At 34.9% G+C, this 25920-nt stretch overlaps 1 protein-coding gene across 1 annotated transcript; it reads left to right on the top strand.

Moving 5' to 3' along the window:
• The first annotated feature begins 538 nt into the window (after positions 1-538).
• LOC133860736 (G-type lectin S-receptor-like serine/threonine-protein kinase At4g03230) lies at positions 539-4928 on the top strand. Its single transcript, XM_062296343.1, has 8 exons — positions 539-1916; positions 2124-2585; positions 2961-3110; positions 3252-3460; positions 3557-3767; positions 3898-4135; positions 4241-4391; positions 4483-4928. The coding sequence occupies exons 1-8, from the start codon at positions 539-541 to the stop codon at positions 4786-4788; spliced, it is 3105 nt and encodes a 1034-aa protein (XP_062152327.1). The 3' UTR covers positions 4789-4928.
• Positions 4929-25920: the final 20992 nt, after the last annotated feature.

Below are 25920 nucleotides of genomic sequence, written 5' to 3'. Positions count from 1 at the left end.
CCACACTCCGCCGCCGTGGAATTGGGGGAAGACTCTGAAAATTGTTAATGAAAATGAGTGGAATTGGGGGAAGACTCTGAAAATTGTTAATGAAAATGAGTCAACAAAGGAGAAAGGAAGACCCAAGACTTCTGAGGCATTGCCCATCCCTTTGAACAAATTTTCAGTTATACCCTGCATGTTGCCGTGCAATGGGGTTTGGACCCTTTGTCATTTTGTGCCTATATAGAGGGTTTCCGGGTTGGTTGGAATGGGGAAAGATGTTTTCAAACCATCCATTTGTTCAAACTCGTGGTGTTCCGGCAATTGGTTGGGATGGGGAAAGATGTTTTCAAACCATCCATTTGTTCAAGTGTCCCCCACAAATCATTTTCCTTCGTTCAAACTCATGGTGTGGTGTCGGTGTCACATTTTTTAGATTTTTTATAATTCCAATTTAACTCAATTTTTTATTTAGATTACAAGCATCCTGCTCAGTACAATGCTTGAAATGATAGACAAATTCGATTAAATTGGCTACCTGCATGCCTTTTCCGAAATGGTAAGCCATAGAAGAAAAATCAACTGCATATTGTCTGCAAGTAATTGCTTGCTGTCTTGCATGATCTTTTCCTTGTACATACTCTTGTTGTGCTCCTGTCGTGTGGGTTGCTATGCTAGAGATACTTTAAAGCATGGCGAGGGGATTACTAGCGATGGAGGAACCCTTGTCTCCATTGGAGAAACTTTTGAACTGGGATTCTTTAACCCTATAAGAAGCTCCAGCCAGAGTAGCCAAAGAAGGTTCGTTGGGATATGGTACAAACAGGATCAACAAACAGTTGTTTGGGTTGCCAACCGAGACAGCCCACTAAACGGTTCCATTGGAACTTTTGGAATTGCAGAAGATGGCAACCTTAAGGTATGGGATACTACTGGAAACGTTTATTGGACTACAGGTGTTGCGAATCATTCGCCTACAAATCGAACTGTTAAGCTCATGGATTCTGGAAACCTTGTCTTAACCGATGATGATCAGTTGGCGACGAGTCTGTGGGAGAGCTTCCATAATCTAACTGATACATTTCTTCCAGGTATGAAGATGGATGAAAACCTGAGGTTGACTTCATGGATAGGTGATGGTGACCCAGGAAGAGGGCCGTTCACGTTTAAGCAATATCTACAAGGAGAGGGCTACTATGTTATCTTAAAAAAGCATGCCGATTATTGGAGAAGCCGGATTTCAGGCAACTTCTTGAGCTCAGATGATCAAATACCCTTTGCCATAGCCTACTTGTTGTCAAATTTCAGCAAGACCGTGAAGCAGAACAAGTACCCACAACTGCTGCTGGATTATAACTACACAAGGTTAGTGATGAATTATACGGATTATAGTCACACAAGATTAGTGATGAAATATAACGGGGAATTACAGTACCTGAAGTGGGATGTGGACAAGGGAATTTGGTCTTTGATATGGAAGGGGCCGGGAGACCAATGTAGCATTTACAATGCCTGTGGGAATTTCGGCAGCTGCAATATTAACAATAGGGTGGTATGCAAATGTTTGCCCGGGTTCCAGCCTACTAACCCGGCGAAGTGGGATTCTGGAGATTTTTTGGGTGGGTGCACCAGAAAATCAACATCATTCGACAACAGCGACATGTTCTTGAGCTTAAAGATGATGAAAGTTAGCAACCCAGACTCAAATTTCATCGCAAAAAATGAAAAAGAATGCAGAAAGGAGTGCCTTAACAGCAGCCAGTGCCAGGCTTATTCATACGAGGTACCTCAAAACAGCAGCCTAAGAAGTGATAGTACAACCACTACTGAGACCGGCATCTGCTACATTTGGATTGGGGATCTTCGTAATCTTCAAGAGGAGTACACAAACGGTGACCGTAACCTCTCTGTCCGCGTGGCAAAATCTGTTATAGGTACTCCTTTCACACATTGGAATATGCTGGGATTAATTCAGTAGCTGAATTGCGTCAACAGATATTTCTTTTGGAAATTGAAAAATCATCATTGATGTTAAAAGGGAAGTGAGAAACCACCTCTGCTTGTATGGATTTTTAAAATCATAGCTTTATAATACTACAAGGGTTAAAGCTCATCTTTTACTGTTTTAATTACTTTTGCAGAACCAACCGTTAGTAATTGTGAGCCTTGTGGCACAAACCTGATCCCCTATCCGCTGAGCACCAGACCAAATTGCGGTGACCCTATGTACTTCAGTTTCTACTGCAACAGTTTCACTGGCCAGGTTAGCTTCAAGACACCCAGTGGCACCTATCGAGTAGCCAGTATCGATCCAAGTACAGGAACATTTGTCATCCAAGTCAACAATGCAGAAAATCCTGAAGCTAGAAGTCCAAGAGGAACTCTGCTGCTCAATTACACACTGCCATTTAATACACCCGGCTCGTTTACTGCTAATGAAGTAAAGATTAGTTGGGAGCCACCACTGGAGCCAACCTGTACTTCACTCGCAGACTGCAAGGACTGGCTAAATTCAACTTGCAGTATAACAAGAGATGGAAAGAAGAGGTGCCTTTGCAAGCAAAACTTCCATTGGAATGGCACCACTTTGAAATGTACTCAAGGTTAGGATGCTAATCATATATATACCTCTGGAAGAATAGCTCTGTTATTGAAGAAAGAACCAGACCAGTGCGATGGTTTGCTAAGGACCATTTTTCCGTGATCAACTGAGCACAAATCTTGGCTTCAAAAAAGTTTCCTTTTACTTTATGTATGATCACCTCTAATTTTACGTAGAAGTTAGGAGGTGTTTCCTAGAATTTTCAAAATCATCTTTAGCAACATCATGACCACCTTGCCTTAACAATAGATATTATAATTGCAAAACTGATTATGAACAATATATCTATTGAATTTTGTTATATTATCATTTTGACTTACCATTAGAGCTTGTTCACTCTCACAAACATAATGGGTGTCCTGTTTCTTTCTTGTAGAAGGTGATCTTCCTGGGGGGTTAGAAGAGAATTCAAAAAGAAAGAAGCGATTGCCTCTGAGTGTTATGGTACCTCTAATCAGCGTGTTTGTTCTCACGTGTACCATTACTTGTTTATATGTATGGAGAAGAAAGATGGCCAACGGAGAAGGTAATGGCTTTTCACAATGCGCACCATGCAGAGTCTGAGGTTTTGTCCCTTTGAATTACAATAAAACTATTTATCCTTTTTCATGTCATTATCATGTAACTAATCATGTAACTAATATGTATCAATGTTTTTTAAACTCAGAAAACAGAAGAAGTGAAAGAAATCGATTATTTCGCACATTAGACAGTAGAAGACACCTCAAAGACTTGATGGGCTCTGGTGAGTTTAGAGAAGAAGATGAGAAAGGCATAGATGTACCCTTTTTTAATTTAGAAAGCATTCTAGCAGCCACAAATAGCTTCTCAGATGCAAAGAAGCTTGGAGAGGGGGGCTATGGGCCTGTTTACAAGGTGATTTCAACATCATTATTTTGTATTTAATCTTCATGTAAACTAGTTTCTAGTTAGTGGCGGGTAATATTGAGAGTATGTTGAGTTTGGTTTCAGGGCACATTTTCAGGAGGTCAAGAGATTGCTATAAAGAGGCTCTCAAGTGTATCAAAACAAGGCTTTCAAGAATTTAAAAATGAGGTGGTGTTGATTGCAAAACTACAACACAGGAATCTTGTTAGGCTTCGGGGATATTGCATAAAAGGAAATGAAAAACTTTTACTCTATGAATACATGCCCAACAAAAGCTTAGACTCATTTATATTTGGTTGGTTTCTAAACCAAGTTCTTAATTAATATCCTACCGTGCTTGATAGACATTTTCTTTTTTGAGTAAAAGTTGATTTATTATTGTTGCTAAAATTGTTTTCTTAAATGACAAATGGAAACCTTGCAAGATCAAAAGCGAAGCATGACTTTAAATTGGGAGATGCGCCTCAAAATCATTTTGGGAATAGCTCGTGGGCTTGTTTATCTTCATCATGACTCTAGATTGAGGATCATTCATAGAGATTTGAAGACCAGTAATATTCTTCTAGATGAGGAGATGAATTCCAAGATATCTGATTTTGGCTTGGCAAGGATGGTTGAAGGCAAAGAAACCGGAGCAAACACCACAAGAGTAGTTGGAACTTAGTAAGTTTATGGTAGACAATGCAATTGTTGATTCAATCCTAACTCTATTTTTTACAAAAAAATGACAAGTGTCTAATTTATTCACTGATAAACATTATAATGCAGTGGCTATATGTCTCCAGAGTATGCACTAAATGGAACTTTCTCAGTTAAATCCGATGTTTTTAGCTTTGGTGTGGTTCTACTTGAAATTATATGTGGAAAAAAGAATACAAGATTTTATCAGTCAGAACTAGCTCCGAGCCTTATAAGTTATGTAAGTATGTTTAATTTTCTATATATTGTCATTATATTCTTTGGTCATCTTACTATACTCCATAAAAATATTGATGGTAAAATTGTCTCAGGCTTGGAGATTGTGGGTAGAAAACAAGGTGTTGGATTTAATGGACCAGAATCTACGTGAAGTTTGCAATGCAGATCAGTTCGTGAAGTGCGTAAATATTGGACTCTTATGTGTACAAGAAGATCCGAATGACCGCCCCACCATGTCAACTGTGGTTACCATGCTTGACAGCGAACCTGCAACAATTCCAACTCCAAAACGGACAGCTTTTGTTCCAACTCCGAGAGGCTGTTCTAGCAGTACAGATACTTCTTCTAGTAGACCAGAAACATATATGGAATTAACTAGTAGTTTAGGAGGAAGATGATCGATATATAATGCATGATATATACCAGCTCTAAAAAGTCTGGTCCTTTACTTGACTAGTTAGTAAATGTTGTAGGGGACAAAACATTTGTTTTCTATAAATAAGAATTAAGGGTTTATTAGCCCTTCACCCAAATGATAGTTTTCTCCCAATATCTATTTCTTTTCTTGAAACGTCTAAGTGGTAACTGTATTTGGTGATGATTATAGTTTATTTTGCTAGCTATTTTGTTTGAGTTCTTGAGAAGTAACTTATTTATATATGTAAGATTTGAATACCTATTCCTTTACTTCTTGAAACTTCTGTGTGGTAACTGTATTTGGTGATGATTGTATTTTCTGTTTTCTTTTACTATTCTTCTTTTAGAGCTCAAGTTTGAATATTATAATATCTTTTGATTCAAGCGTAATATTTTTCATTCTTTCTTTTTTTTTTTTTTTTTTTTGGATGGACGGAGGATTAGAGTAGTCTAATGCACATGCAAAAATCAATTCAAGTGAAGTTGAGTTGTATTACTCAAAATCATATATTATAGAGTTAAATATACTTTATCCTTATCAACTAATAGCTATTTTTGATAAAGCTCCGCGAACTGACAGTTGTGACTCTAAAGTACATAAAATTACCATTTGTTGTAATTAACCCAAAAAAAAATCGCTTTTTTCAATTTTTATTATTTTGATTAAAAAAAAAATGAAGTGTATTATAGGAAGGTAGAAAAGTAGTCACGTGTGTAAAGGAGATTGATATAATTAATAGTTTGGGGAGATATTGACAATATAATGGAGGTTTGAGAGGGGTAAATTCGTAATTTTTATAAGTTCTACAGAAGCATAAGAGACATTTCACCTATTTGTCATTTAATTTAACCCTAAACCTTAACGGTCGGGATGAAAATAAAAGGAGTTGAAAAATAGAATATCAACATTACAAATTTTAATAATTTATGGTTATGATTACAAAACCCTTAACAATTTGGGGATAAGTAAAGTTTTTTTTTTTTTTTTTAATCATATATTTGAATTTGTTTTACTTGATGCTTACATACTTATGGATATTCTAATTCATGAAGCTTTTTTATTTTATTTTGTATAATCTTTATCTTTCTTAGTGATCACATAATATTTGAAAGAACGGACTCCACTCATTTCAAATGAAATTGAGAGTCCGTTTCCACAAACGTGGGCAGAAGAAGTTGGCTGATTCAACAACCTTTGTCTTGGCCTCATTGTGATTGATTGACAATTCTTGTATGCCAATTTTACTGCTAAATAATGTAGCCACGTGTCACAAAGTACCATCCTCACCATCCTCTCCGCCGTGAGGTGGGTAAATGGTAATGGTGCTTGTCAATGACCTGTAACCTATTCAGTGAAATAATATGACCATTGACCAGGGACTTTAAAAATTGAAACGTTATGGGTTGCCCAGCCCTAGTTTAATGTAATTTCTTCTTAACGTACCTATATAAAAAAAGAAAAAAAAGAAAAAAAAGAAAAAAAGATAGGGAATATAAATTATGGATGGAAATGAATGAGAATGACAAGGTTTGGACACGTGGAGAGCTTCAATATCTTCGAGCTGATTTGAAATAGATAATCTCCGAGAATAAACCTTATTCATTTCAAATCAATTTAAGCGTAACTAAATTTACCTATTTTTATTAACTTAAACGTAATTTAATACTTCGTCTAACACTTCTTTCCAACTGAGGCTTTCTCATTCCCAACTGTCATCTCTAAAGCCTCTATAACAGTCTCCTTAATTATTTACTGCATCTTCCCTAGTTTTTCATTGGACCTTAATATTTCGTGTTATTAAGGTAGTTTGCATATTAGATTTATGGCAGTACATGTGTGCAGAAATCAGAAGAATTTGCTTGCCGTATGATAAAAGATAGAGATTTTTTTTTTTTTTTTTTTGATGAGTGTTGATTTATATTTTCTAAATTAAAAGGATTTAGATGATCTAATTACCGTAGATTAAAGAATTTGTTAACCTTAATTTAAGAGATATGTTTGTATTTAAAATTATTCAAATCATATACTCAAATCAAATATAAAGGAAAGATGTAGTTTATAAGATTTTAATGTGTGGATATAGATCATAAGATAAACTACCTTACGGTGTGTTTGGAATTGCTTTTTCATATTAAACGGCACCAATTTTGTAATTTATGCTGCTTGTACAATATGCAGCATTAATTTTAATGTCGTTTGCTGTGCAAGCGGCATAAATTTATGTTGTTTTCATATTAAACGGCACCAATTTTGTAATTTGTGACACTTGTAAATAAACAGCATAAATTTATGTCATTTGCACAGTAAATGGTGTAAAAACTATGGTTTAGTGCTGTTTGAGCGAAACAGCATTAAATGTAATATTTTATGTAGCGACTCTATTTATAGAGTTTTACAAATGATTTGAATATTTAAATATAAGTAATTAAATTCCTTAAATTAAGGTAGCTAAATCCCTTAATTTAGGTTAATTAACCAAATCCTCATTCATTGTTCTTATTTGGGTAACCCTAAAGCTGGAAAAATTAATCATAAAAATGCAATAATACTCTAGTTCTCTAGTTTATTTCTTTAGTTATTTTGTGATTCTATCAGCTTTTGGACTAATAAAATATAATCTATTTGTGCTTATGAAGAAACACGATGACATTGCAAATGGAATTACATTCAAGTTACATTTAAATTCAGTACATAAGAGCACCAGCTAGTGGCCGCTTTATTTAGATTTTTCTTAAATTTAGGAAACCAAACTACTTTTTACTTCTATATTTAAATAAATTTCACAATAGCCTTCCTTATCATTTCCGTATACCATTTCAAATATTCTTTCAAATATTATAGATCTGTAACATAGAGAAAAGAGAAAGTGAGTTCAATAGTTTGAAAAAAAAAAAAAACATGTTAGTCTGACCTAGAAGAAATAGAGAGAAAATATAAAGTTTTTTTTTTTTTTTTTTTTATATATTAAAATAATGTTAATGGAAGCAAAAGTGCTACCATTTCCCTTGGTTTATGGAACACCAAGAGAGTTTGTTGCACTAAGTTTTTAAAGAATTTTTCATACATTTAGAAACGTCGTTGCTAATACTCTAAGTAGCTCATTGAGCCTATTTTTCTTAATCAGTGGGGTCTATGCTAGGATAGGATGACATTCTCATACTTATTTTTCTTGGTCAGGTGAGGTCTATGCTAAAATGACAGTCTCACAACATTTTTAGATACAAGAGCCGATTAGGTAAGGATGAGCATTAAAACTTAACTTTTGTAGCCTCCAATGAGATATTGACACATCATCTAAACACACACTACACATTAGACAATAAAACACCGAATTTTATACCCAAATACCAGATATATATATATATATATCACATAATAATAGAATAATGAGAAGGCGTGTGACTGTGGTGGGAGTAGAGATAGACGTCCCTCCAGAAGTAGATGTGATCCCCGGGTTTTAGTTTGTCCATCTCGATCTTGTTCGACAGCATACCCATTTTCTTTGATCTTTGCTCTCCTCTCCTGAAACTCTCAAAATCCAATCTTTCTTCTAAACGAAACAATCAATCAAAGAGAGAGAGAGAGAGAGAGAGAGAGAGGGGAAGGAGGCCTAACACTTGAAAGCAATGGCTTCCTTCGCCTAGAAGTTATTCTCCTTTAATTTATTCGGCCATCTTCTCCATCATCATGAATTTTCATGGAAACTTGCACTGGGTCGTAGAGAGAGATTGAAAATGGGATTATTGAAAAAGGATCGAGTGTTTTTCATGTTTATTGTATTTTGTAGTTTTTTATGACTTGTCCACTTATAATTGATTGCTGTAAAATGAAAGGTTTACAGTCCATTCTTATAAAAGGTATTCCCTTTAGGGATATGTAAGTGCCTTGAAAAAAGTGGATAGAAAATATATATATATAGAATAAAAAATAACTGAAGTAAATGTGAATGTGATATTTTTGATACCAAGATGGCTATAAGTGGGCCTTTCTATAACTTTCGTTGCCCAGTGATAAGCCCATTATAGAAAGAATGATAAGCCTAAGGAAGGTATGAACAAGAGGAGAAGAGAAAGCCTCTTTAGCTGGGCAGTCCAATTTTTATTTGGTCAGGTGGATCTTATAAGTGATCTCTCACAATTAATAGCCTAAATTCTCTCAAATTTGGGCAAATAATTTGAGAGGATCCTGATCTAAAAAATGGAGGATGTAAAAACAGAAGATTAGGATTTCTACAAATTTCAAAGAAATTGTAGATTCTCAAATTATGTAATTTAGGCCATTTTTAGGCATCGAAACGTTTGAAAAATATCACACATTAAAAAAATGACATGTTACAATTGAGAATTGAGTATATTTTCATCAAGTTTTTACTCTCAATGTTGTAAAAAAGCTTTGAGTTAAAAGCTGTATTTTGATTTTATAAATAAGAAGCATCTCTACAAATGTGAAGAGAAAGTCCTTTTGGAGGGAAATTCTTTTTTGTTGCCTCGATAACATGTCACATTTTTATTAGGTGTCATTTTTCAAGTGTTTCAATATTTAGAAAAGGCTTAAATTGCGTAATTTGAGTAAGAGATGAACCATCTTTTCCCACTCAGAAAACCTTATACTATCTAGTATATAGGGTGCCCATAGGAAGTAGACAAGACATTTGAATAGTCACTATTACTTATTGTACACCACAAAAACTACTTTTGAATCAATCATTTTCTCTGGGGAATTAGGATATGGCATGGCATCGAGACAACGAAAAATAAATTATGTGAATTCAGGTTATTTTTACATCGAACAACGTGAAAAATGCAATATATTAAAGATATGGCATGGCATCGAGACAACGAAAAATAAATAAATAAATAAATCATTCCAAAAAACTTTTTCTTTACATTTGAAAAGATGTTTCTTCTTTATTAAACCAAAAGACAGTTTTTTACTCAAAGTATTTATACAACATAAAGTGTAAGAACCTGATAAAAATATACTTAATTCTCATTGTTAATATGTCATATTTTTAATATGTAGCATTCTGCATATCATTCAATGTATGAAACGATGTAAATTCACATAATTTGAAAATTTACAATTTTAAAGAAATTGTAGGGAATCTTGATCCCCGGCCCCCCTTCAAAGTTGTTTCAATAAGATGGGAGCTATGCGATCACCTTTTGGTTTTATCCTTCCCATGGTAGCCTTTAATATAGTGTTCTATGTTCATCCCCACGTCCATGAACTGTGTTGTCATGGTGTCACCATTGCTGCTCTATCTCTCTCTATGCAACACTTCCAGGTTTCCTGAACTAAGGGAAACAAAAGTTGTACTCTAAATTTAGGAAAGCGAAAATGGTTTCCTTAACATTATTTTATTAATAATAATAATAATAATAAAAACTTTATCTTTTCTCTCTCATTCCTTTATCATTTATTTAAAACAATATTTAAATGATTCTTTTTTCTCTTTTCTCTAGCATTTTATTTAAAGAAGATTTAAATGGTATAGAAAAATAATAAAGGAAACTATTGTGGAGTACATCTAAATAAGAAATTAAAAAGATTAAAAAAAAAAAAAGAAAAAAAAAAAAGACAAAGATTTCCTCCAACCCCAGGTTGTAGGAAGTTCCTTCAACATAATCTAAGAAAATAACCTGTGTCCATTTTTTTAATAGCATGTGAGATGTGCATACTTTAAATAAAATTCATTCCAACTTTGTCCCTATTATTAAGAAAACATGTGCTTTTCACATTCTCAAAAAACGCGTGTCATTTTTAAGACTGGGTTTAAGGACTTCCTCCAACCGAGTTCCAGGGAAAACTATGTCCATCAAAAATAAAAAGTGAAACTTGTACATGTTTGGGGCCCCCGAGTTACTCATAGACAAAACCGGAATAGGATCCTCTCCATTTTAAATGAAATAGAGAGGAGCTGGTTAGTTATAAAATAAGGGGCAAAATTGTCATTTTAATTTTTTGGACAATTTTACCCATTGTTTTATAACTAACCGGATTCTTTCCATTTCAAATGAAATTGAGAGGATCCGTTTGTGACAAAGCCAACCACGGAGACGAAAGGGCTCAGAGTAGTAGTGGCATGTGCATTACAAAGCACCCACGCACCGTAGTGGCGCGTGATGGCCACGAAGTGCTACTTCAAATCTGTTTTAATAAAATGAAAGCTATGCAATGGAATTAAAATACTTTTTCAATATGTATATAATAATGTTGGAGTTGTAGATTCGGGAGATTGGCTATCACTATTCCGAGGCATTTTTTGTTTTTTGTTTTTTGAAAAATAATGATAAATGGTATTATTAGTCAAATGAAATATCTTGCTCCACAAGTACAATACTATAACAACCCAGGGAAAAGCACTAATCATATCTGCTCTATCACCCCAAAAGGACTAGTCAATTTGGAGCTTTCCCTAAAATCACTTATAAAACCCAGTTTCACCTAATAACTAGGCAATGTAGGACTTAGTACTTATCTATCTCTTATAAATCACTCACTCTATGTATGCTATTTATCTCTTCTCAATATAGGATTGGGGTGTTACAAACTTCCTCCCTTAAATCCCTAACGTCCACGTTAGGGCTACGTCATGCAATGCTCCAGTACTACATAACCTGGCATTACTAGGTGGCTCTGATACCATTTATAACAATCCAGGAAAAACACTAGCCATATCTGCTCTATCACCCTATCACCCCAAAAGGACTAGTCAATTTGGAACTTTCTCTAGAATCACTTATAAAGCCAGTTTAACCTAGTAACTAGACATTGTGGGACTTAGCACTTATCTATCTCTTATAAATCACTTACTCTATGTGTGCTATTTATCTCTTTCTAATATGAGACCGGGGTGTTATAAATACTCTGGATAAAAGGAGGACATTCCTCTACCCAAACATTATCTAAAAACTGTGACAAGGCCACATTGGCCATTCAATAGGTAGCTTTGTTGGCCTCCCATCAAACATGCCTCACATCATAATACAAAAGGCTATGAAGCTAAACCATGACATCCTCAATCAATTGCCCATAACCACTCCAACAAGAGGAATCTTATCACAAAGCTGAAACTACTAGCAATGAGTCTCCTTCAAGAACCACTCTTTGATGCCCCAAGTGACAACAAAACTGCACTGCCTGCCACGCAGCCGTAGATTTTTCTTTAGTAGGATCAACTATGATGGGGATGAGCTTCGCCATAGTTGCCACAACCACCCCGGCCTCATTCCGCAGAACCACTTTGACTCCTATCCGTTTTTGTGGCACATCAAGAGCAGCGTTCCAATTTATTTTGATCAACCCCGCTACAGATTTTTCCCCCGGGGGGATGAAGTGCCTCCCAAAAACAAATGAATTCCTGTGCATCTAGAAGTCGGTCCACTGTGAATACTTCTTGAATCTCCTCTTCATTGAGCTTGGCCAGCAATTCCTTAACGACATTCCTCCCCTTAATTGCATTTATCGACAGCTTTTGAACACATCTATTGCAATCTTGCCACACTACCATGGAAGGACAGTTCCACAAGATATGGCAACTTGTCTCAACAACATCTAGACACAAAGGGCAAACTAAGTCTTGAATAATCTTCTTGCTAAATAACTTAGCTTTGGTTGGGAGCAAATTATAACACAATTTCCATACAAAGAGCTTCAGCACTACATGAATTTTCAAAGCCCATAAAGTCTTCCACAAGCCTTGGTCATCCCTAAAAGTAGAACATTCCCCTGTCATCTAGGATATTCTCATAGTCTCTAAATGATAAGCGCTTTTTACTGAGAAAACACCTGTCTTGGTACCCTTCCACACTAGTTTATCGGGTTGTTGAAGTGGGCACAGGACCATAGCACAAATGCTACTAGCTTCAATCGGCTCAAAGATAGAATGAATCGAACTCTGGGCCCAGCTCACTCACAGAAGATTGAATACAATTCAAAGAAGCTGAAGAAAGCCACTTGTCACCCCAAATCCTTATATTCTCTTTGTTGCCCACTTTGCACACCAAACCTGCTTCTAAAACAGCCCTAGCATGGAAAATACTCCGCCATGCAAATGAGGGGCGGTTGTCTAACTGTGCATTCCAAAAGTCACTAGCAGGGAAATATTTTTCCTTAAAAATACAGGCTACCAAAGAAATAGGATAATGGACTAGTCGCCATCCTTGTTTTGAAAGCAAGGCTAAGTGAAAAGCTTCCAAATCTTGGAACCCCAACCCTCCAAGCTATTTAGACAAGCTCAACTTTTCCCCACTCATCCATGAAACACCCTTACCCTTCTTTTGATGACTCCACCAAAACCTGCCCATCAAAAAATTAAGTCTTTTGCAAAGCTGCTTAGGAACCTGGAAAATGCTCATGCTATATGTAGGGATTGCTTGGATAACGACTTTGATAAGGATTTCCTTCCCTGCCTGAGAGAGTAGCTTCTCTTTCCACCCAACCAGCTTTCTTTGCACTTGACTTTGTATCCCCGTGGAGGTCTGGGTCTTAGAGCGACCCACTAAGGCTGGAAGACTCAAATATTTCTACAAACTAGAATTTGTAGGGATCCCCACTAAGGAACATGATGTTTGAATTCACTGCGGGTATTTCTGCTCAAAAAAATGAAACTCTTCTCAATGTTGAATTTTTGCCCTGAAGCTCGTTCATAAGTGTGAAGTAGCTGTAAGACATTCCCCCATTACATGAAGCTTGCTCGACAAAAGAGTAAGCTATCATCAGTGAAGAAAATATGACTCAATTTGAACCCACCTGCTTAAATTGGAACCCCTGTAATTCTTCCATCCCTTTCTGCCTTCATCAATAATGAACTCAACCCCTCGCACAAAGAAGAAATAGATATGGAGATAACGGATCCCCTGCCTTAGACCCCTAGAAGGAATCACCTATCCAAATGGAGTACCATTAATAAGAACGAAATAGGAAACTGTTGTTACACACCTCTTGATTAATGCAATCCAACGCTTTGCAAAACCCAATTTTCTCATCATCTCTTCCAAAAATGACCATGCTACCCTATCGTAAGCCTTACTCATGTCAAGCTTAATAGTCATATAGCATTTTTGTTTTTCCTTTTATCCTAGTATCCATAGTATGGAGAGCAATTGCAACACAGATCAGTTTGTGAAGTGTGTACATATTGGGCTCTTATGCGTACAGGACGACCCAAATGACCGTCCCACCATATCAAATGTTGTTACCATGCTTGACTGTGAAACTGGAACACTTCCAACTCCAAAACAGCCCGCATTTGAGGTTTCAGCCCGCATTTTACGTTCCAGTGGACCAAACATTTGATATAAATTATGGTACTCATAGATATGGTGCTTACCTGAAAAATCCGTCAACATTTTTAATAGAATTTGACTTCAAGATCAATTTGTAAATTAAGCCAATCATATGGATCTCTAAATTCATGTTGATACCACATGGAGTGATTTGTAATTTAGGCTGATTACATGGACCAATAATGCATCCCCCCCCCCCCCCCCTAATTTAAAGTAATTTCTTTTCAAGTATCTAAAAAAAAAAAAAAAAACGAAAGAGTACTACTAAGATGTTTTGACTTTTTTTTAACGGAAAAGTGAAAAATTTTGTTTTGTAGTAAATTTTTTTTTTTTAGAATAACAATAAAATGTGATTGATGTCATATAAAAAGTTTTTTTTTTTTTTTTTTTAAAAAAAATATAATGTTTTGATGTTGATTTTTTAAGAAAAAATTGGGGGTGATGGGAAGGGTTTGATAAACAAGACCATTATCCCTACCCGTAAGGGGAAAAATGTTAAATTATTAAAATTTATTATCAGCTTACCTTTTTAAGAGAAGTAATAAATTAAAAACTAATTCATATTCGGGTGGGCTATAAGAGCATTGATCTCCATAAGTTGGAGGTATTTTACCTAATCCAAAAGTATATTTTTCTATTTTACCTATTCATTTTTTAATACAAACTCTAGTATATTCTTTCTTTCATTCTCTATATTATTTAAATATTATTTAAGTATTATTTTCACAAAGAGAATGAGAGAAAAAAATAAATAAAAAACTAGGACGTTGTGCTGCAGTGAGTAGCAACTTATTGCTATTCACATAGCAAATATGTATTTTACCTACTTTGGAGCTAATTTGTTGAAGAATAAAAAGAGCTCATAATAGCTAAATATGAGCCTTTTACCTACTCTGTTGGTGGCCAACATCTCCAGCAATACAAGTTATTTTAGCTATTCAAAATATATGTTTTTCTATTTTTGCTACTAACTTTTCAGTACAAACTCCAACAGATTTTTATTTAACTCTCTACTTTGTTTAAATATTATTTTTCCATGTTTTAACAATAAAGATATAGAGAGCATGCCTGCTTCAATGAATAGCAATATATTGCTATTCATTGAGCAAAACAAGTATTTTGCCTCTTCAAAACCTAATATGCTGGAGATGAAAATTGGATGATATTAGCTAAAAATAGCTATTATGAGGGGTTTACCTAATCTGTTAAGGATGCTATGTAAAAACTAAAGTATTAAATAATCACTTATGATCTTAAAAACTTAAGTTCATAAGAATGGATAAATATAATTATTTAATCAATACTTTAACACTCTTCCTTACGTGTGGGCTCAAATTCTCATTTAATAGACGACCTTTAATTTACTGCATGTTCTAACTTAAGGTGACACGTGGCCATGCCTCATCCATCAAGAATGTTAGATCCGATCCTAATCCTTACAGAGGATGGTCTATGCTAAAATATTATTAAAACTAGCCTATAACCTGCACTATGTGTGGGAGTTCTTTCATTGTATTATTAATATATTTGCATTTAACGTGCTATTATATATTCGATATCCACACAAAAGCACATATGTGTACAGAATAATAGATGATTTATGACACTAAATGTTACCTGGATTGTAGACTCAGGATTTATCGTCAATGGGTTCGTCCGGGGACGAGGGCAAAGAGATTGGCACATTAAGGCGCATGGAAGTTTTCACAAATTTTTACAAAGACACAAAATATAAACATGAAAAGCAAAACAACTACTTCTCATTCATGGTGGAAAAGGTAAAAGAAACTACCTTTAGAAGTAGGAAGCTTATGGAATTCGCAGTGTTTGCTTTTTCCTTTTTTCTTCTTCTACTCCCTCTTGATGAAGCAGAGAAGAGTCGGAGTTTATGAGTATTCTGTTGATGCAAGAACATCACAGTGACTTCAAGTCGCTTCCAAGGAGGAGTTCCGCTTGCCAAATAAGGTATAGGGTAGTCAGAAGGCCGTCAGTCTAGAGATCGAAGACGCTCCGACACTTGAGTCATTAAGGGGCTCTAAGAAATGAAAGTTTGCAGTAGATAGAATAAAATGGAACTTTATGTTATGCATGCATTCATGCATTTGGTGGATGACCATTTAGTTACATCTCTTGGAATTCTATACATTCATGTCACCTTTTAGAATTCCTATAACATTCATGTAATACATTGATATAGCCTTTTAATTTATGTCCTATCCTTTTCTATTCCTTAACCTCCCACTATGATTCTATGCCTATAAGAGGGAGTATTGAGAAGTTTGTAAAACACACAATAATAGAGAAGAGTTATACATAGTTCCTGAAGAACTAGTTTCACATATTGCAATATCTTTTCTTGTTATTTTCTTTGATTTTACAACACGTTATCAGCACGAAGCTCTAGCCAGTTGTTGTGTTCTTTTGATCTTCAACATCAAAAGCTATCCGTGGGGTATTCTTAAATCATTGTAAGTCTCTTTAAGATTTAGTAATCTTATTATCTATTTTGTTAATCAACATTCTAACATATGCTTAGAAATTTTTATTGTTTTAAGAATCATATTAAAACATATGAATCTTATGATTCATGTGAGATTAATATGAACTAAAATGTTATTATTTTATAATGCTATAAATATTGATGTTATGAATCTTGGAAATACTATTAAGAATGAAAATCAAGCATCCCAGCAGGATCGTGCTAAAGCAATTAATGAAAATCAAGTATCCCAGCAGGATCGCGCTAAAGCAATAATTTTTCTGCGCCATCATCTACATGATGAATTAAATAAAAATGAGTACCTTATATTAAAAGATCCCTTGACCTTGTGGAATAATTTTAGGAAGAGATACAAGTACCAGAAGACAGTTATCCTCCCAAAAAGTCATTATTGTTGGATGCACCTGAAGTTGCACTCTTTAAAATCAGCTCACAGTTAAAACTGTGCACTTATGATGATATATACCATATTTCATGCCTCGAATGTGCTCCTGCAACAGCAATATCGAGCGCGTAATTTCACAAGATATTCTGAACTAATATCTTGTCTTCTTGTGGCTGAGCAAAACAACGAGCTATTAATGAAAAATCACCAATCTCGTCCAACAAGTTCTACACCATTTCCTGAATCAAATGGAACCTCATTTCATGGAAATAAAGGAAACCATGATTGTGGACATGGACGTGGTAGAAAATATATATATATATATATAGCTCAATAGGGACGTACTCATAATTCTTACAAAATAAATGTTCATTTCCATCAGAAGTGGAACCACACTGAGGCGAAAGAGTATAAAAACAAAAGTTTACAGAATAAACCTACAAAGAACTATGAAGATCGATAAATGTTACAGATGTAATATGAAAGGACATTTGTCGCGTACCTGCTGTATGCCTAAACATCTGATAGACGTATATTAAGCATCCATAAAATAAAAAGAAAAATGGATTGAAATGAATTTTGCTAACCATAATAATCCTGTAGTAATATATATACGTTTTCATTATGTTATGTTTACATTGTCAATTTTAATTGTATTTTGTTATTTTATTTTGATTAATGAAATTTAATATTTATTTTATTTATATATAAAGGTATGGGTCATACTGATGGAATGATTAATTCCAAAATGATTGGTGAAGATTTGTGTCTAGCAGACAGTTGTACAATGCACACAATTCTTAGAGATAAGAAATATTTTCAATATTTAATATTAAACAAAGCTAGTGTTAATACAATATCAGGTTCATCGAATCTAATTGAAGACTCTGGAAGAGCAAATATCATATTGCCAAAAGAAACAAAATTTTGTATTGATGATGCTTTGTATTCTTCTAAATCTAGAAGAAATTTAATTAGTTTTAAAGATATTCGTCTAAATGGTTATCATGTTGAAACCACTAATGAAGACAGTGACGAATATCTTTATATTACTTCAATAATTTCGGGCCAGAAGCTCATATTGGAAAAACTGCCTACTTTCTCTTCCGGGTTGTATTATACAACAATAAGAACAATTGAATCACATGTTGTGATGCACCAGAAGTGCTCTAATCCAAAGATGTTTATGCTTTGGCATGATCGTCTTGGACATCCGTGAACAATTATGATGCGTTGAATAATTGAGAACTCTCATGGGCATTCCTTAAAGGACCAGAAGACTCTTTTACAAAGTGATTATCCTTGTGCTGCATGTTCTCAAGGTAAACTTGTAATAAAACCATCCCCTTCTAAGGTAATTCTTGAATCTCCATCATTTTTACAAAGAATTCAAGGGGATATATGTGGGCCGATTCACCCTCCATGTGGGCCATTTAGATATTTTATGGTTTTAATAGATGCACAACTAGATGGTCACATGTTTGTCTGCCTTCTACTCGTAATGTTGCATTTGCTAGACTTCTTGCCCAAATAATTAAATTACAGGCACAATTTCCTGATCATCTAATTCAATTTATTCGTATGGAAAATGCCGGTGAATTTACATCTTAAACATTTTATGACTATTGCATGTCAATTGGTATAAATGTTGAACATCCTGTTGCTCATACCCATACTCAAAATGGTTTAGCTGAACCATTTATTAAACGACTTCAGTTAATTGCTCGACCTTTGCTTATAAAATCAAAACTACCTGTTTCTGCTTGGGGACATGCAATATTACATGCTGCATCATTAATTCGAATCAGACCAACATCTTATCAAAAATATTCCCCTTTACAACTTACATTCGGTCAACCACCAAATATTTTTCATTTTCGCATTTTTTGTTGTGCTGTATATGTTCCAACTGCTCCACCTCAGCGTACTAAGATGGGACCTCAACGTAGACTTGGGATTTATATTGGTTTTGATTCTCCATCTATTATTAGATACCTTGAGCCTTTAACTGGTGATATTTTTAAAGCACGTTTTGAAGATTGTCATTTTGATGAAAATATATTCCCATCACTAGGGAAAGAAAAGTCATTGCCAGAAGCATGACAAGAAATCACTTGGAAAAATTCGACGTTATCTTATTTTGATCCTCGTACAAATCAATGTGAACTAGAAGTTCAAAGGATCATTCATTTGCAGAGTATTGCAAATCAATTGCCAGATGCATTTACTGACAATAAGAAAATAATTAAGTCTCACATTCCAGCTGCTAATACTCCAGTAAAAATAGAAGTCTCCGTAGGACAATCAATTAATATTGCAGCAAATGAGTCTAAGGCACGCCTGAAGCGTGGAAGACCTATTGGTGCAAAGGATAAGATTCCCCGGAAGAGAGAAGCCCAAGGAAATGAAATCAGTGCTCCTAAAGAGGCATTACCCACAAAATAGGCAACGAAAATTGATCCATCCGAACTTTCTGTACAAAATTCTCCTGGAAAGAAATCTCCTGAAGAGGAACCTCTTGAAGAGGAATCTCCTGAAGAGCTACCTCCTGAAGAGGATCAGGTACCTGAAAATAATGAGATCTCAATAAATTATATAAGTACAGGAGAAATATTGGATAGAAATAAAATTGTTATCGACAACATATTTTCATTTAAAGTTGCATTTGACATTACCAGAGGTAATGATGATATTAAACCACAATCCGTTGAAGAATGTCGACTTAGAAATGATTGGCCAATGTGGAAGAAAGCAATTCAGGCAAAATTGAACTCACTAGCAAAACGTGAAGTATTTGGACATGTAGTCCAAACACCTAAAGGTGTGTCGCCTGTTGGATACAAGTGGGTATTTGTACGAAAACGTAATGAGAAAAATGAAATTATGAGATACAATGCAAGACTTGTTGCACAAGGTTTCCTACAGAAACCAGGTATTGATTATGAAGAAACATATTCCCCTGTAGTGGATGCAATTACATTTAGATTTTTGATTAGCTTGGTACTTACAGAAAGTTTGAATATGCATTTAATGGATGTGGTTACAACATATTTATATGGATCACTTGATAATGATATATACATGAAAATCCCTGAAGGATACAAAATGCCTGAAGCATATAATTCCAAATCCCGAAGTATTTATTCTATCAAGCTACAAAGATCTTTATACGGGTTAAAGCAATCCGGACGCATGTGGTACAATCGTCTTAGTGAATATCTATTAAAAGAAGGATTTGAGAATAATCCAATTTGTCCATGCGTTTTCATTAAAAAATCAGAATCTGGATTTGCTATCATTGCAGTTTATGTAGATGATTTAAATCTTGTCGGGACTCCAGAAGAGCTCACAAAAACTGCCACTTATCTAAAAAATGAGTTTGAGATGAAAGATCTTGGAAAGACAAAATTTTGCCTTGGCTTACAGATTGAATATTTTCAAAATGAAATTTTTGTTCATCAATCAACATACAAAGAAAAAATCCTGAAGCACTTTTACATGGAGAAAGCTCATCCTTTGAGCACTCCAATGGTTGTTCGTTCACTTGATGTGAAAAAAGACCCTTTTCGCCCTTAAGAAGATGACGAAGAAATTCTTGGTCCAGAAGTACCATATCTTAGTGCAATTGGCGCACTCATGTATCTTGCAAATTGCACACGACCTGATATAGCATTTTCAGTTAATTTACTAGCAAGATACAGTTTTGCCCCAACTCGAAGGCATTGGAATGGGGTCAAACATGTTCTACGTTATCTTCGTGGAACAACTAACATGGGATTATTTTATCCAAAAGGTTCAAATTCACAATTAGTTGGATATGCAATGCGGGTTTTCTTTCTGATCCGCATAAAGGTAGATCTCAAACAGGATATCTATTTACATATGGAAATACTGCTATTTCATGGAGATCTACCAAGCAAACACTTGTTGCTACATCTTCAAATCACTTAGAGATTATTGCAATTCATGAAGCAAGTCGGGAATGTATATGGCTAAGATCACTAATTCAACACATTCGAGAAAAGTGTGGTTTATCCACAATCAAAGATAGTCCAACAATATTATATGAAGATAATGCTGCTTGTATCACACAGATCAGAGGAGGATACATTAATGGTGATAGAACAAAACACATTTCACCGAAATTCTTTTATACACATGAGCTCCAGAAGAGCGGTGATATTGATGTAAAGCAGATACGATCAAGTGACAATTTGGCAGATTTATTTACCAAAATATTACCACCTGCAAAATTTAAGAAGTTGGTGAATAACATTGGAATGAGCCGACTCAAGGATCTTTCATCATAAACAATTGAAGCTCTTCATCCTAATGAGGGAGAGTAAAATGATTGTGCTGATTGTACTCTTTTTCCTTCGCTAAGGTTTTTCCTACTGGGTTTTCCTTTGCAAGGTTTTAATGAGGCAGTCCTAAAGCATACGATGGCACACAAGAATAATGTACTCTTTTTCCTTCGCCACAGGTTTCTTCCCACTGGGTTTTCCTTGGCAAGGTTTTAACGAGGCATATTCTTAGTGTATGGTCATCCAAGGGGAAGTGTTATGAATGCATTCATGCATTTGATGGATGACCATTTAGTTACATCTCTTGGAATTTTATACATTCATGTCACCTTTTAGAATTCCTATAACATTCATGTAATACATTGATGTAGCCTTTTAATTTATGTCCTATCCTTTCCTATTCCTTAACCTCCTACTATGATTCTATGCCTATAAAAGGGAGTATTGAGTAGTTTGTAAAACACACAATAATAGAGAAGAATCATGCATAGTTCCTGAAGAACTAGTTTCACATATTGCAATCTCTTTTCATGTTATTTTCTTTGATTTTACAACACTTTAAGATTTCTAAAGCATTTCATAGATCTTCCTATCTCACGCCCTAGCACTTAAAACATATCCTCACAGTGCCTAATTGAGAAAAACCAAACATGGAAGAGAAAGCAAAGGCAGTGGTGGGCAAGCAATGATCTGGTGATCATCACACTATGCCTGCTTTGCCACCGACGCTATGATCCGACGGACAAAAAAAAAAAATTACCATGCTCAATGACAAAGAAAGAAAAGAACACGGATAAAACCATCGAAAGCATTGGATTATTCCATCACACGGATAAAAGAAATTTTCAATCCAAATTCATCATTGAATTTCACTACAAATTAGAAAAATACACCGAAGAAATTACCGAGCAATGATGGGATTCCATTACTTAAACTTAAAACCCAACAGCCATATATTATAACTCTCCAAACTTACAGAATCACCAACTTCTTGCATAGCCTAGCACTGAACCAAAATCCCACAAACCTTGCTCAGACATTTTATCAAACACCTCCTAGGCCTCATCCAAACAATAATAGCGGCACAACAATATCATCAAATTCCCTACAACAATTAAGTTAACTATCTGTTTAATCAACTATATCTGGCTAACAAAAGATCAATTTTAACTACAAATATATCGAGTCAAATGCACTTGAACTACCTCACATGATAGACTTTCAGTGCCTTTGATTTCAGTGAAGATTCAAACCAAAGTGCCCCTAGGCATGCTACGGTAACAAACAAACGCCCAAATTGAAACCTAAACACAGAAGAGAGATTTGAGGAAAGGGCGGCTGATGAACGATCGTGTGTTGTAACCTTTGTTTTCTTTTTGTTTTCTGCTCTCTTAGGACCCTACGACTCTTATGATAGGATTCTCACTGTTGCTTCATTTTCCTTCTTTTACTTATTTTCTTGAAAGTTGACGCTTCAATATTTCATGTGTCCCTCCATTTCCTATTCCCATAATTAGCTTGATTTTCTCCTATAAAAGTTGTAGATGCCATATGGAGAAATCAATGAATAAAAACATCAATTGCTTGAAGCAATAATTGGAAGATCTTCTCAAAATGATCAAATTGGAGGTTTAATTCCCGATCAATTTATCCTGTTAATTTATTTCTAAGTATGTCTATATGACGAAATCTATGTTTGCTATTTTCAAGTTACACTAATGCGAACCAGCTCAGATAAAAAAATTTGCTGACTTTATAGCAAATAATTATCCAAAAAAATTGACTTATTGTTGAAAAGACATATAAGAATTAAAATAATGAAGGATAAAAAAAAAAGAATATTTAAATGATATAGTAAAATAATAGATAATTGGATGTATGATACCTTTTAAAACATATTAGTTAAAATAGATAAAGTAAGTTTTGGTTAGTTATTTTGTATATAAAAATGCATAAGTCATTGAGAGTGTTCGTAAAGGGAAAGGTTCGAAAATTGAGAATCCTATTATCTAGAGAAGCAAATCAAATTCACTTCAACCTATTCAATTGGTCAAAAACCCCAAGAACAACCCATAAACATCAACCATTTTCAACCCCCAATAATACTTAAAATCAAGACAGTCAAAACCCGTAACACCAAAACCTAGCAAACATAATCAAACCAACAAAAATATCAACATCAACAACCCCAAACTGGTTGTAAAGAAGCACCCAAAGAGAAATCACCAGAATTTATCCTCAAAATCAAATACCTAAAAGCTAAAAAAATATAATTTACCTTGATGAAACCGATTGCTCCAACCTGTTCTCTCTCTTCTGTGAAACAAAACATACTTTTATATATATATATATATATATATATATATATATATATATATATATATATGAGAAGTGATTGGTGCACAACACAAGACATATGGGGTGGGATTCATGTGGTGGGTCCTACTCATATGGATCCCACCACATATGTCTTGTATTGTGCAAGAATATTTTTCTCATATATATATTCTCTCTTTGCTTGTTAGAATTCAAGACCCATATACTCTCCCAAACCCGTTTCCCCTACCAACCCCAGCACTCATTTTTCCTCTACAGTCACACTTATCATTCATCTCTCAGATCAACGGATGCTCTTCCTCATGCCACGTACTTCTCATTTTGTTTAGAATTCAATAAATAGACATCTTTCCACCTTTCGTTTTGTTGTCACGAGAAACAGTTGTTGTACAACTTTTAACACAACTCTTATACAACTCCAACCAGTAGCGGAGTCAGGATTTTGGTTCAGGGGGTCAAGATTTTTGTTTTTTATTTTTATATATTTTTATGAATAAAAAAACTAAATTTAAACAAAAATTGATTAAAAATATTAAAAAAATATAACTAAAAAAATTCAATTATTGTTTAAAACATATAAATGTAACATAAAATTTATTTTGTCACGCCTGGCCCTTTTTTTTTTTTTTTTTTTTTTGTAGATATGTCATTCGAAATTAGTCTTTATCACTAGGATGGTAATAAAAAAATAAAAAATAAATAAAAATTCTTAAGCAAAGATATTTTTGTATATTTGTTAAATTTATCTCAGCACGAGCTCATTTAGAATTTGGTTGGAGTATAATGAAATTATTGTTGTTTGTTGGTATAGTTTCCGGTATGGTGATGTGTCGCTTAGTGATTCGATGCCTCCCTCAACCGTACTACCTAGATTCCTGTAAAACAACAAACGACTAGTCAGGGGTGTCGACTATGCTCACTCCGATGCCTAAGTCAGTTCAAATCAATTTCCTGGAAAGTATCTGTAATTTCAAAAGTTCAGAGAATATGCGTGTTTAATACCTAGTGTAGTGGTCTTATTTATAGGCTGGTAGTTGCAGTCCTACTGAAATTCTTGAAGCCCATTTGAACTAGGAGTTTGAGTCTTAGTCTGTTCAAACCTTAACCTTATCTTCAGGAAATTTGAATAAGGCTACAGAGTCCAAATTGAATAGCATTCATACCTCTTTAATCTTAATTCTACGTTACTAGCTATCTTATCCCATTAATTATGGGATAGAGGCTTATCCCTAATCTTCCGGGATACTAACCTTATCTCACTCTAAGACAATTGTAGCACACTTCGACCAACCCCCGAGGTGATAATATCCGAGACATGTTCGCTCTGATCGGACTAGGAAATCTCAGAATATTGCTGCACTGTAACAAGGTTGTGAAAGATCCGAGGTGTTATTATACTGAGGCAATCTTTTTATACCGGGTTGTGATTAAAACTTCCCGGACGGTCTCGTAGCTTCTGTCAAATCTCCGAGGCATAAATATCCGAGATATGTTCGCTCCGATCAGGCTAGGAGATCTCGGGATATTTCTTACAGTTATTGGGTTCGATAGGACCGAGGTGTCATTATACCTAAACAACCTTTTTCTACTGGTCATAACAAATGTCTGAGATGTTTCAAGATTAGGATCCACGTGTCCTAGTTGTGACGTCCCACATCGTCTGGGAATGAGGATGTGCTTATATGTATAAATGCACCCTTTACAACACAACTAGTTTTAAAGCCGTGATGGTTATGAACCTATCAGAACTTCGCAGTTAAATGTGCTTTTGCGAGAGCAATCTCAAGATGGGTGACCTCCTGGGAAGTCTGGTTCGGGGGAGCCAAAAGCGAACAATATTGTGTCATTGGGGGTGGGTCGTTACACTCGGGGTTAATTTTATCCCCAACAGTTACCCCCCTAATTCTCTAATTTCAAAAATAAATTGAAATTAAGGGAATTATTTATTGCCTGCCAACCTGTACTTGCTATTACTTTTGTCATAAATAGCACGTCTTTTCAAAGGTTTGAATGTTTGAATCTTACCGCTTCTTTTTCTTATAAAGACGTCAGCCCTGAACCGCCAAATCTTTATAATCATGACACGATATTCTCGAGGTTGCGTCATTTAATTTCAGGGTCTGAAACGTGCGCCCTTTCAATTTTCGAAGATACTAAAATGATGGTGCCTCTTGATATTTCGTACACGTGGGGGAGTATTTAATGTTTAGGCTGCTTTCACTATTCACCCTCTTACATATTTTCGTACTCTTTCTTTTCTTCCATTATCGCCATCTTCTTGAGCTTCTTTTTTCCT

The sequence above is a fragment of the Alnus glutinosa genome, chromosome 2, assembly GCF_958979055.1.
Source record: "Alnus glutinosa chromosome 2, dhAlnGlut1.1, whole genome shotgun sequence".
Classification (NCBI taxonomy): Eukaryota; Viridiplantae; Streptophyta; class Magnoliopsida; order Fagales; family Betulaceae; genus Alnus; species Alnus glutinosa.
Note: the sequence above shows the minus strand (reverse complement) of the source record. Positions and strands in the feature narration are given on the sequence as shown.

What these genes read in the sequence shown, in the direction of transcription:
- LOC133860736 (XM_062296343.1), top strand. Translation starts at nt 539, where the DNA reads ATGGTAAGCCATAGAAGAAAAATCAACTGCATATTGTCTGCAAGTAAT. An exon ending in CTTAGACTCATTTATATTTG is followed by an intron (nt 3,768 to 3,897) that starts GTTGGTTTCTAA and finishes AAACCTTGCAAG; the next exon opens with ATCAAAAGCGAAGCATGACT. An exon ending in CTCCGAGCCTTATAAGTTAT is followed by an intron (nt 4,392 to 4,482) that starts GTAAGTATGTTT and finishes AAATTGTCTCAG; the next exon opens with GCTTGGAGATTGTGGGTAGA.